The 13,255-nt window shown below is 49.5% G+C and overlaps 2 protein-coding genes across 4 annotated transcripts in view; one reads left to right on the top strand and one right to left on the bottom strand.

The window, feature by feature from the left end:
* The window catches only part of INPP5A (inositol polyphosphate-5-phosphatase A), a 187,903-nt gene extending 180,592 nt beyond the window's left edge, over positions 1–7,311 (top strand). The window contains exons 13-16 of one of the 3 annotated variants that reach the window (XM_064663455.1): positions 110–221; positions 4,295–4,363; positions 5,546–5,633; positions 5,727–7,311. In XM_064663455.1, coding sequence (XP_064519525.1) covers positions 110–221; positions 4,295–4,363; positions 5,546–5,626 — 262 coding nt within the window. In that variant the 3' untranslated portion in view covers positions 5,627–5,633; positions 5,727–7,311. The remainder of the gene's footprint in view (positions 1–109; positions 222–4,294; positions 4,364–5,545; positions 5,634–5,726) is intronic. The other 2 variants (XM_064663454.1, XM_064663456.1) reach the window with 2 other exon arrangements.
* Positions 7,312–9,389: 2,078 nt separating this feature from the next.
* NKX6-2 (NK6 homeobox 2) lies at positions 9,390–12,035 on the bottom strand. Its single transcript, XM_064663451.1, has 3 exons — positions 11,367–12,035; positions 10,874–11,046; positions 9,390–10,195 (listed from the first exon to the last, which is right to left on the bottom strand). The coding sequence occupies exons 1-3, from the start codon at positions 11,779–11,781 to the stop codon at positions 9,947–9,949; spliced, it is 837 nt and encodes a 278-aa protein (XP_064519521.1). The 5' UTR covers positions 11,782–12,035; the 3' UTR covers positions 9,390–9,946.
* Positions 12,036–13,255: the final 1,220 nt, after the last annotated feature.

Raw genomic sequence — 13,255 nt, 5'->3', positions numbered from 1 at the left:
AGCTGCTTTTTGCCAGTGAAATTTTGTAATTAGTGTGGCCCTTTGAGCCAGAGGTTTCAGGATGCTTTGCAAAGAGTCACTGATGGATGTGGTTGGGATTTGTTTGCAGTTATCCCTACAGTGAGGATTCTAGCCAGGGAAAGCAGTACATGAACACGAGATGTCCAGCCTGGTGCGACAGAATCCTGATGTCCCACTCAGCCAAGGAGCTCATTCTGAAAGTAAGTACAGACCTGCAGCCTCTGCACCGCACTGCTCTGCACCCTGGGCAGCTGGGGCTGGGAGACACTGCCTGTCCCTGAGTCTGCCTGTGGCAGACAGTCTCCAGGGTGGAGACAGCACACCATGGCACTAAGAGAAGGGAGGTGCTTCCAGTGCTTTGCACCCCAGAGGGTGGATTTGTCCCCAGTAACCTGCTGGCAGTGACCAAAAGATGAGCTTTCCCAAGCGCTTCTTTTGGTGTCTGAGCTGCCCACACTGGCTGCCTGTCCTCTGTCTTGTGCCACCTCTGTGCTCCTCAGTGCTGTACTGGGAGCACAGCACTGGGAAACTGCCTGCTTTAAAGACAGTAATAGAAAATACAAAGGCCCCACTAGTGCCCCAGCCCAGTCAACCCTACAGTGACATAAGCAACAGCACTGCCCATCCCAGAGATTAAGCAGGGACACAGATAGAAGCAGGTGTGAGTGGTGCTGGCTAAGTCATGTAATTGAGAAAAAAAACCTATCCAGCAACAGCTGGAGGTACCTGAGTTACCAGAGGGGTAGATATCTCAAGGTGTTCCCAAGAATATGTCAAGTCCTAGATGGACCAAATCTGTCACTGTCCGCTGACTGAGGGCAGTCTCCAGCAGGTCCCTAACTCTGGTATACAGATTAGGTGCCTACATTTAGACATTCCATTAGAGCCTTAAAGATACAGTTGTGGAACATTTTTAGAACATGCAATTCCTCTCGTGATTTTAGTGTATATAGGTAGGGTAAACTTGGTGATGCTCTGTCCAAAATTAAATGACCTAAATATGGTTCAGGACCCTTCAAGTTTTCCTTTTTTGATGTTTCCTCTCTCCTTGCTCCACTCTGCCTTGAGGGCCAGAACAGAGCAGGGAAGGGGTGTGGGATCCGAGGAGATCTCTCCCACATCTCTCTGCTCCCAGCTGGTTTTCCTGCCCCTCTGACTGTGGGCATGATGCAGGAAGGGATGTGCTGCCACATTCCAGCAGTGCTGCAGCGAGGGGGTCTTACTGACCAGACTCAGTGACTGTAACACTTTCCAAACCCCAAATCGCCCAAAGTCACGTGTCTGTCTGTGTGTTCCTGTATAATTAATGCAGTTTAATGGGAGTGAATTACAGAAAATAATCTTTGCAAGTAAATACGTGTCCTACAGCTTCATGGCTTTTTTTTTTTCGCCTGTTTAAATTAATTACACCCTTGAAACTTGCTCTCCTGAAGTTTATAACCTTCTGTTTCTCTCTCATCAGGGTTATTTATCTCATGATTAGACTGTTTGCTTTGCAGTATATAACTCACTGAAAGGCTGGGAACATGTTTTCCATAGTTACTTGAATTTCAAGTCAATGCACTTCCTCACACACTTTAATGTGTAAGAAGTCGTCTGCACATCATCTCAGAGTTTCACCCAAATTTTAGACAGTGCATTTACTGCAGTATTTACTAAAAAAACCTGTGAAGCTTCTGAGAAATATAGGCTTTATAGTCAAATAGTAATGTCAAAATCGGTGTTATTTGATCTTCTTATACAAAAATATCATGTGAAAAAGTGAGATTTTACCCAAAATATTACAGATGGTACTTGCTGCCCATGAAATTCCTGAAGAACAAAGGATTAAAACCATGGAAAGAGTGGCCAATGAGGGAAGATTTTTTTCTTAAAGCTATGAATAAGGAGATAGAAGTGTACACAAAGGCTTGAAGAGTGTAAACACTACAGAGGGAAAGGAATTCTTTCTGATTATCTAGAGGGCTATAACTTGGATATAATGGGAGAAAATTAAACAAAGAAAAACAAAGTTAGAGCACTGGAGAAGTTTGCAACTGTGAGGTGAGTTACCCAATTCCCAGTGTCTGTGTAACAAAAACCCAGTCAGTTGGATCACTCAAAGCTTACCTTTAAAAGTGCTCAGAATTCTGTCTCCGGAGCTTTGCATTTGCAAACTGTGATCAGGCAGTTTGGGGCATCTCCAGAAACAGTGACGGGTGTTGGTGAGGCCAGGCTGGCACAGGGCTGTAACCAGTCAGTCTGTACCAGCACAGGAGTTATCCAGCCCAAAGCCAACCTGGGATTCTGGCCCAGAAAACAGTCCTTAGAAAAGAATGCTGAGCTGATAGAGGAAAGGGCAAAACGACCTTACAGGTTTCTGTGGTTCTGCACAGGAAGCAGCACTGGCCTTGCAGTGAGAGTTTTCTCCAGACCTGGGCTTTGAAGCTTTAAAAGAAACTGTGAAGAAAGTAAAAGCCAATTTTAATTAACTGATTAGACTGTAACAAATCCTTTAAATATGTTATTTGAATTTTTAAAGGGTTTTTTGTTGTAATTATCTATTGAATATTCTTAAGCAGGCAGTTATTTTGCTGTATTAATTTTTCGTATAGGCAAATAAAGAGTTTATTTTTCTACCTTAGCAGTTCTGTATTTTATTTCAAACCAAAACTGTAATAAATCTGCATTTAAATCCCAGGTAAGGAAAGGATAGTGTGCACAAATTGCCACTGTACTGGTGTGCTCAGCTACACAGTAGGCATTACAGATTGTACAGACATGGGGCTGTAAACAGCTTTCATGCAACATCATCTATCATGCCATGGTCGGTTACCTCACCATCATGTTATTTTATGCTTCCTGAGCCCTAAACCACCAAAGGTTGCCCACTGCTCGGGAGCTGCGCTGATGCCTGATCGCATGAAGTAATGAATGCTCAGCCAAGTGGATATTGTTTCTGCTTGTGCACTGCTGTAATTTGTTTATCTGTCTAAAGATTATGCAGTTGAAAATCCACAATTTTATGCTGCCTTTGTAAATTATCAAGTCGCTTTTGATGAATGTATCCCCACTTCCGATGCTGGTGGCATTATGATCTTGAAATATTGGAAAGTGCTCATGCATACAATGCAGAAGGTTATGTTTTTATATTTTTGGCAGGCAACCGTGCTATAAAGTAAATCTGACCTTAAGCTTCCTTACTGCATTAAAGATAATTCAGTTTTAACTTTATAGTCCTAAATGCTACTGTTTATATAAAGTTATTGCCCAGTCAAACTTGACTGATTACAGATGGGAAAGTCTTGACTGTTTCATACAAAATAAATTAGTATTGCCAACTAGTTAAAAGTGCATCTATGATTGTATTAGAGACTGGAGAGTGTGCAGATTGTAGACTTAATTAGCTTATAGAATTAGCATAATAAGAAATTGTCTTGTATGGCAAAGTGTTTGTATTTATTCCTGGAGTGCAGTGTTAGAGATTCAAAACAGACCCTCCAAATCACGTTCATTGCAAACGGCAGAAAGATGAGTACATTTTATTGTTCATTAAGCTACAAATGCTGAAGAAGTCGGTGTGTGAGAGTAAAGTTCGACATGGAACAAAATGAAAGCAATTCATAATAGAGACTGGAGAAATGTCATCTTTCATTTGCTGATTTTCTTAAAATCACTGAATGATTTTTTTTCAGATGAAGAAATTTATCTCAGAGAAATTTAACGTTAAAGATTATATTCATAACCTGAAAATAATCATTCATCTCTCTGAACATTTAAAATCCCCTATATGATGAAATCAAATGCTCTTATAAGGCAATGTGGATTGCATTTAATTCAGAGAACAACATTTATCACACCTAACTCAATGAAAATTGTGTGTTGTTCTTAAAAACAGACTGGTCAAATGTGCCAGCTGCATTTTGCAACAGAAGCCTGGAATGCAGCTACCAAGGAGTCCCTCATCTCCCCCAGCCCGGCGTCAGCCATGAACATTTCCCAAGGCTGCAGCGCAGGGAGGAGGTGCAGAGAGATCAGGAGTTCTGTTCTGAGGGCAAACTGCACACATTGCTGCATAAACTGCACAAAAATTACTGCAGGCAGGACTGGGCATAAAAGTTCATTTTGCACGGACTTTCTCTGGAGAAGCCAAGCAAAGATGTGTTAATATCACCTCATTCAGAAAGTGGTTTGACTTATTTGCACAATATTTCTATGTTTCTTTCTGTTTCTGTAATCTGGAGAATTCTTGGACTGACTAGTATTTTGTTGTGTTTTGATTTTTTTTAACTAGTCAGAAAACGATGAGAAGATAGTAATATATGACCACATTGGGCCAAATGTCTGCATGGGGGATCACAAGGTAATTAAACATTTTAGTATTGTATCTTCTAAGTTTTTATTAGGAAGGAGAATGTATGCACTAGGTTCTGTTAATTTTAAATAGGTTATATCTCTGCCCTATTTTTAAAGTAATGCCTTGAAAATGTTTCAAAGTTGAATTCAACTGAAATCAGCCAGTGTATCAGAGTAGCTGCTTGTATGGAAATCAAATAAAGAACAGGATGATGGGCACTAGGAATGAAAGCAGGATACAGTGCAAGCAAAGAAGAGCCATCTGTGCACTTAAAACTGTTCTAAAACAAAAGTAATTTCATTGGGTTATCAGAGGTGCTTCTAAATATTAGCTTCAATTAGGTTGGTGCCTAGGTGCTTATTAGAAAAAGAACATATTGGTAGTTCCATATTCAAGCAGCAACTGATAAAAAGAATATAGGAAAAGGACATAAAATTACATAAATACCTGATGTTAAAAATAATAAAAATACCTGAAATTTACAATCTTCTCTGCTGAAAATACTGGATGGAAAGCCAAGTTAGAAATACCTCAAAACAGAGTATTTACTTTCTTAGAAAAAAGCCAGTTGAGGAGTAGGAGGAAACCTCTGAAAGCTCATCTAAAATCAGCACTGAGGCTTCTGAATGATAATGCAGAGAGGGATAGTGGGTAATTACATGTGTGTGTGCACACATAAATCCAGACTCACAAATACATACCCCTGTTTACTTCCATGGGCAGAGTTCTTGTGAGACAGAGCATTGTCTTCTAAGGAAGAATGCACTTAAGGCATTGGTCCAGAATCAGCCCAATCAGGTTTTAAAATACAGAAGTTTACTAACTTACCCAGTAAATGAAAAGTTCAGTGTGTCAGCACCGGGGCAGCCACTCCAGAAACAGCAATTTTTGTTTCCTTTGTCACCAAAGTGGCATGGCACTTCCAGTGGAGCTGATTCTGTGACAGAAGGGAGACGTGTGTGGGACCCGATTCTCTTCCCACAGAAATCAGTGGAAAATTGTCCCTTAGATTTCAGTGGGAGCAGAAATCTGTGAGGAGATTATGTAATTCCCTTGTGCATTTTGTAGATAGATTAATTCAAAAACTTATTGCACCATTTTGTTGTGTTTGCTACTGACTGTAAAAAAAAAAAAAAAAAAGTGTCTATTTCAAATGTGTAACTTCTATTTTTCCCTAACTTGCTGCAGCCTGTGTTCCTGTCCTTTCGAATAGCTGCTGGGGCAGGTAAACCTATTGCAAATGTGCACAAGTGTTGTGTCGTGCAGTGATGTGGTGGTAAATATCATCTTTTTCCTTTACGTTTATATTTTCTACATCATTTCCCCTGTGTTTATCTTTCTTTTTAAAAAAATGCCAATTCTGCGACAGGAAAAAGATGCCTACGAAGTGAGAAGATTTTCCGTGAAACCACCCTGTAGGAGGGAAGGCAGCACCCGAAATCCATAATCCCAACAGCTGTATTGATCAATCCAGTCCCGAGTGCCACATTTTTAGACTGCTGATCGTACACTATGCTTCAGCATCTGGACTCTGTTCGAGAGAAGCCTCACATACCTCACTGTCTTGTATGTTCATGTGACATCAAGTAGAAATGTGGAATTATTTTTTATATATATGTCACAGTTCTGTTGCCAAAACTCTAAATAGACAGCAGAGATGTTATGTATTTTAGATTTCACGACTTTCAACTTTTAATAAGTGTTTGTCAATGTGGAAAAGCTATTTCAGCATATTATAAACTTTTAAAGGTATCATGCCTAACATTATATATCTTTACCACTTTGGGGTTTTGTACATTGGATTGTATAGATAGAGATATTGATGGTTTTAAATGGTATTTTCTTTGTTGACCAAGGCTTATGGTTTGTGTTTTAGTTTTAGTATTTTGTTTTTCATTTTTATAATTTTTTTCTCATTTTATTTACTATACTGCCATGTTACATGGTTTTTGAATCACACAGCAGCTGCTTTCTATACATACATATATATGTGTGTGTATATATATGTATGTATGTGTATATATACACAGATATATAAATAATTTATAAACCTGACCAAACTTACGCTAAATATACTTTCCAATATGAATGCTTGAGAGTGCCATATCAGCAGTTAGTGTTGGAGTCTTAGCAGGTTTAGTTAAGTGTACATTGACAACCAACATTTATATAATAAATAATATATAGCAATGCCATCCTGGATACAGATATATAGCATACTATATAGCACATATATTAGCAGTTTCACTTTGTTACTCCTATAATCCCTTCTTTCTATGTAATATTAAGGATTGAATGTGAAGTTCTTAGCTAGGTTTGGGTGTAACTTTCCAGAATTTTGTAAACTGTTTTTGTCCGTCTTTTGTTACTGTTTTTTGGTGCCAAGTATTCTATATTGAAACAATAACAACACGGGAGAAGAAAAATATAGTCTGCTTCAAGTAGCAACTATATTGGACACAGACTGTATTTATACAGTGTTAAAGGAAAAAAAAAACCAACAACCCAACTGTAAATTTTCCTGGTTAGTAGCTCAGTGCAGCCTACAATATAGTCTTGTTACAGACATTTTTCTCCCACCACTAAATACAACATTAAAAGGTGATTAGGGAGTCTGTTGATGAAACACAAATGTATGTTTTATTGATTTAATTTAGAACACTACAGAGTTCATGGACTGCGTGATGGCATTAGATTGATGCTTGATTTTGGTATAAATCACTACCACTGAAAATGATTTGATGTCCGCTTGCAGAGTGTTTTCTCAACAGCACAACCCGGTTTATATCAAGTATCGTTGCCCAAAGGGTGTCTGCAGCTCTGTATTGTTATTGTGCCATGTTGCATTATAACCACACAGTAATTCTATTTAAGCAAACTCAACTCATGATAACTTTGAAGGCCTTTAGAAATGAGTACTCTGGTTCTCAAGCAATAAAACTAATCATGGTGAACACGGCTGTGTCTGCCCCTTTAATTTGGGCATTGGGGATTACAGGGAAATTATTAGATTGTCACATTTCTTATTAGTGAGATACCTGTTAATCTCCTGCCAATTAACAAGGTTATTTTTCACATGAAAACCTGTATGATAGGATGCAGTTCTGGTGTTAATCGAATCACAATACAAACCGAGGGAAAGGCACTGAGGATCTGCTGTGGGAGCGCTGACATACGGAGGGGATGCAGCTTCACGAGCTGTTCACGAGATGCCAGTCCCCAGCAGGTCAGGAAATGTGCCACCATAAACTTCGTGATTACCTCAAGTTTCAGAAAAAAACTCCGCAGCCTTTTCCAGCTGGGACCGAAGCCTCGTGTGCAGATGAACAGGCCGGAGCCGGGAGCCGCGGGGCCGTCCGGGGCCCGAACCCCTCCGGGGGCGCAGGAGCTGCTGAGAGCGCCCCGAACGGAACCTCTTGCGGTTTCGAAACGCAGCTTTCGCATTTAAACAGCCCCGGAGGTGTATCCGGGGCTCGTGGGGAGCCGGGCCGGGCCGATCCCGGCGGACACGCCGCTGCAGCCCCGGGAGGGCGGAGAAGCGACGGGCTCAGGCTCTGGCCCGGGCCCGGGCCGGGTCCTGCCGAGTCCCCTCGCCGGGCGCTGCCGACGGGCCGCGTCCCCGGGCTGCTGGTCCAGCGGAGCCACCTTGTCCCGTAACGCGGGGCCACCACCGAGCCTCTTTCGTTCAACAACTGCGGGAAGGGGCAGGTGGGAAGGATTGGGCTCCAACGCAGGTGTTTTTATCCAGCCATTTCCCCTCAGGAGCCCGGTCCAGCGCCCGGGCTCAGCGTGCTCACAGCCGGGCGAAGATTAATCACTAAACTCGATTCACTCCCTCCGTAAGCGCGGAACAACCGAGCGCGGCCGCGGTCACTGCGTAGGGACCTGCGGGACCCCCCGCCCTCCCCGGGAGCTGCCCCGGCAGGAGCGCACGGGAATCAATCACAGCGAGCGGCGGCACCGGGACCGGAGGTGCTCCGCGGGGGAGGCCCCGACGCCCGCCCGGAGGGGCGCGGAGCGCCAGCGGCGGCGCCCGAACAGCGCCGGAGCGGGGACCGGGCCAGGCCCCGCCGCTCCGAGCCCCTTCCCACCGACGCGGGCCCGTGTCGTGCCTCGACGTGCGCGGCATCTGCGCGGGGGGTGATGGCACATCCTGGGGAGCGCGGACAGGGGCGGCCGAGCCGCGTCCCTCCGCTGTGCGGGAGGCGGATGCGGGACCGGGCCCCGTAACTGCCCTGGGAGCCGTCACGGCCCCCTCCCGCCGCGCCGGGGTCCGTGTCCCTGCGCTGGTTGCCGGGCAGGGGCAGCGGGGCCGCCCGCGGTGCTGCCGCTGCCTTTGCTCGGACTGCAAAGCCGTAGCTGAGACACGGGAAGAAAAGAACGTCTCGTTCACAGACCAAAAACAAAAAAAGCACCTTGACGGCGCGGGCGGCTCAGGCCCACCGAGCCTCGCGTGTGCAGAGGGGACAAACGCGGAGCCTCGGCGGCCGGTTCGGGCACGGGCGCGCCCGCAGGTGCTGGACCGGGGCCCACGGGCACGTCCCGGGATCCTGGCGGGAAGCGGCGGGAGGGCGGAGGAGCTCACAGGCCTCCGCCGCGGATCTCAACGAGTTCGGGTCTTTGCAGCGGCCGGTGCCCGGGCAGCACCGAGGGACGTGTCCCGGCCTCTACCTCTCCTCCCCGGAGCAGACCCCATCCCCCGCCCGCCGCCACGCTCTGGGACCCACGGACCGGCGCTCCCGGCAGGTTCGGGCTGCACTTTCAGCCGGGGCGGATTCCCGTGTGGCAGCGACCCACTCTCCGGGGCGGGTTCCCGTGTGGCAGGGACCGCGGCCCCCAGCAGTGGCCAGCGGGCCCAGGGCACTCCCGGCTCAGCCCGCCAGCCCGACCGCAGCAGCTCCTTTTCCCCCGCGGAGCAGCGCCCGGCCCGGGGGCTATGGGCACTCTACAGGAGCATCGCGGTCCCCGGGCCCCCAAGAGCAGCAGGGCCAGGACTGAGAACGAGAAATGCGGGAAGAAAGTCGCTAAAAAAGAAGCTTGTTAAATAATTTATTGATTTATACAAAGTCCTTCCAACACGTGTGGAGACATTATTTGATCCCAATGTAAAATCAAGTGTCCATTTTTCTCTCGTGCTTTTTTTTTGGGCGTTGTTTTGGTTTTTGGTATTATTAAGCATAAAATCCGGAGGCAGGAGAAATGAAACCGCCAAAACACTGAGGGACAAGGAGTGAAAGAAAACTGCCGTTTTTACACTAGAAATATACATCACGAAATCTGAAATTTGCTATATACAACGTGGCTGAGCTTGGATTTGGAGACCCATAGAAAACGTAACAAAACCTGATTGTTAGGTGCAGGAGACCAGCAGGAAGGCTAAAGGAAAGAGTAGGAATCTTAAAGGGACACAAATAAAACCCAAAAAGTCGGAAAAATTTCTCTGAAATTTACATCGATGAGAAAGAAAATAATTTCATAACTTATTCTGTAAAAAATATATATACATTTCACATACATCTCAGGCTGTACAACACACCACTTCAAACACCCAGCTACACTCGCCCCATCGCGGCCATCGGCCTCCTGCCCTCACAAGGTGTCCGAGCTGGTGCTGCAGGGGCTGACAAGGGACAGGTTCGTGGATTTGTGCTTTTTCAATAGCCTTGTGATTTTTTCGTCATCTGAGTTGGGGTCCAGGGGCTTGTTGTATTCGTCATCGTCCTCATTGTCCGAGCTCTCCTTCAGCTTCTCCGTCTCCGAGTCGTGCTTCTTCTTCGCCGAGGCCATCTCCGCCGCGTGTCTCTTCCGCCACTTGGTCCGTCTGTTCTGGAACCACACCTGGGCACCGGCAGCGGGCACGGCTTAGGAACGGCCTCGGCCCCGCCGCCGCGCCCGCCCCCGCCCGCGGCCGTCCCGTTCTGTCCCGTCCCGTCCCGTCCCCCTGGGGCAGGGGGTGGCGGGGCCCCGAGCAGCTCCGGGGAGGGGACGCCCCGCTGGGGACACCTGCCCAGCTCTGCGGGGCCGTCCCCAGACGGAACTGTGCGGCGGTAAAAGCAGCAGCTTTGCAGAGCAGTTGTTAATTTGGAAACAGGATACGATGGGCAGAAAAATAACTATTTTTGGCTCCCGATGCACCCCAACGCTCAGATGTGCATGCAGGCTTTGCTAAAAAATTTGCGGGGTTACATAAGGTAAAGTTGTGCCAGCGGACACGATTCTCCTGGAAAAGTGACCTGTCGAAAGCAATTACCTGCGAGGAGCTTTTTTTTTTTTTGGTTGTTGTTGGGGTGAGCTTTTTAAAATATGTCTGTCTACATTAAATCGTCTGCAGCAAAGAGAGCTCTAAAAATTGGCCTAAAATCTATCCACTACCGAAATATAATTTAAATTCTAAAGGACTTTAAAAAAAATCCCTGTACTGTTGCGTAGTGTTCGTGGTCACTGCCAATTACCCAGACAGCAGAAAGCGGCCGCGGCAGGGAGCGGGAGAGGGGGGAGTCCGCGGGACGGACCTACCTTCACCTGGCTCTCGGTCATCCCCAGGGAGTAGGCGAGCCGAGCGCGCTCCGGTCCTGCCAAGTATTTCGTCTGTTCGAAGGTTTTCTCTAATGCAAATATCTGCTGCCCAGAGAAAGTCGGTCGAGAGTGTTTCTTCTTGCCGTCCTTGTCCAAAACCATCCCTGTCTGAGCTAAAACCGAAGGAGAAAGAGCTGCGTCAGGGACGGGCTCTGCACCGCTCCCGGCCCAGAACCGGGCCCCGCCTGGCGCTGCAGGGGAGCGGCCGCTTCGGGTGTCCGCCGGCCCTAGAGCGGGGCTCGGTGCGGGACACACCGGGGGCCGCGGGGGCCGAGCGACCGGCACCGGGCCTTCCTGCCGAGCACCGCGCCCGCTGCCTCGCCGGGTCGCCCGCCCCGTCCACCGCGCCCGCCCGCCCACGGCTTGGGGCCGCCCCGGCTCCGCACCCCAGGCCACCTGCTCCCCGCACCCCGACAGAACCGGCTGCACTTACCGGGACAGGCGAGCCGGGGGTCTCTCCAGGGAGAGCCTTGCACCACTCCCGGCCAGAAAATGGGCGGCCGCCCCGGCAGCTCCGCCAGGGGTTTCGGGTAGCGGGAGACGGCGGCGGGGCTGAAGTACATCCCGGCCGAGGCCGCCAGCCCGTTGATGCGGGGCAGCCCACCCAGCAGGTTGCTGGCGCTGCCCACGGGCCGCCCCAGGATGTCGCTTATTCCGTGCGGTGTCCCCAAGGGGAGCTGCGTGTTGAGTCCGCCCAGGGCCGGCGCCTTGAAGCCGGAGGGGTTCTGCAGGGCGTAGGGGAAGAGGGAGGTCTTCATCTCGGCCATGTTGTGCAGCGCGGCCAGCGGCGCACTGCTGAGGACGAACGCACTCTGGCGATTAGCATCCATCTGCCCCACCGCTAACATCTGCGGGCATCAGCGAGCGCGGCTCCCTCCCAACCGCGCCGCGGCCGCTCCGCTGGAGCCCCGCGCCGCGGGAGCGTGGCCGCGGGCGGGACGGGCTCCTCGCCGCTCGCAGGATCTCAGCAAGTACCGAAGTTTGCTGGGAGCAGGAAAACTCCGGCGCTTCCCCGGCCGCGGCTCGGCGGCGCGCTCCGCCAACGTCCAGGCTGGAAAGCGGCGAAAGCCGAGTAGGGGCACCGCGGGAGTCCCGGGAGGAAGAGCCCCCGCGGCGGCGCGCCCCGGGCGGGCTGCGGGCCCTGCGCTCCGCGCGCGATCCGGCGGGAGGGGGTGCGGGACCGGCGGCTCCGCGCGTGGCCCCGGCCGCGTGTCCGGCGGCGGCGGGCACGCTCCGCGCCCTCCCCGCGCGCAGATAACCGCGCGGGCACCTGCGCGCCCCGCGCCCATTGGGCGGCCGCCGCCCCGCGCCGCCGCCACCGCCCAATCGGAGGGCGGCGCGCGCCCCCACCCAGACACGTCACGGCCGGGCCGGGCGAGCGCGCGGGGCCGCACGTGGCGGGGCCGCGCCCGACGGGACCCCCGAGGGGACCCCGGGGACACCCCCGGCCCCGCGGCACCGGGCGGCGGCACCCGGCTCTGAGCACGGAGCGGCTCCGGGCAGCGGCCGCGGGGCCGGCCGAGCGCCGCTCGGGGCGGGGTCCGGCGGCTGCGCTGCCCCGCGGCACTGGGCGGGAGGCGCTGCGCGGGAATGCCCGGCTCGATCGCTGTTCTGTCGCGTAATCGGCTCCGTCTTCAGCTGCGGGGCGGCCGTTCCCTCGCATAAGAGTCCACGTTTAAAGCAGTTCTAAGAAATGGTCTTGTGCCCTGGGAATAATTGGTTTGTTCAACTTTGTTGCCTGTTCTGAAACCCACTGGCCTCGGAGAGGGCTTCCCTCCCTCCCTCACTCCGAGACGCGACGAAGGTTTTTAAAGGAAGAAAAACTGCTGTTACATCATAGCGGAACGAAGCTCGTTCGCGCGAATAAAATGACCACAGATATTCGTAATCGAAAGCATGATTAATTGTCAAGAAAAGAAGAATTCGGATTTGAGAGTTTTATAGAAAATAATTCTGGAAACGGGGCTTATAGCACGTTCTCCGCCTTAAAACTGCTTTCTCCTACAAGTCTGATGCGTTGTTAACCAAGGAAAACACCAACAAGCGGGGAGTTAAAACTTTTCCAAATGTTCACAAATTAAACAAGACTGGACTTGATCATATCAGAACAATTATTCAAACGCGTGGTCCTTTGGATGTGGTTATGTCTGTCATCAGAATCGTTTACAGGTGAACAGGGTTTCGTTTAACCTGTAACCATAATGTCAGTGTAAGTTTGGGAAGTAATTATTCGGGCTCAGTCAATGGTCTTTGTTTTCAGCCGCTGGAATTACGGGATGTAACAGTCCGTGCGTCTTGTTTTGCGCATCTTTGTAAATAACT

This window comes from Pseudopipra pipra, chromosome 8 (assembly GCF_036250125.1).
Source record: "Pseudopipra pipra isolate bDixPip1 chromosome 8, bDixPip1.hap1, whole genome shotgun sequence".
Taxonomy (NCBI): domain Eukaryota; kingdom Metazoa; phylum Chordata; class Aves; order Passeriformes; family Pipridae; genus Pseudopipra; species Pseudopipra pipra.
The sequence above is the reverse complement of the archived record's forward strand: the minus strand, read 5'-3'. Positions and strand labels throughout refer to the sequence as shown.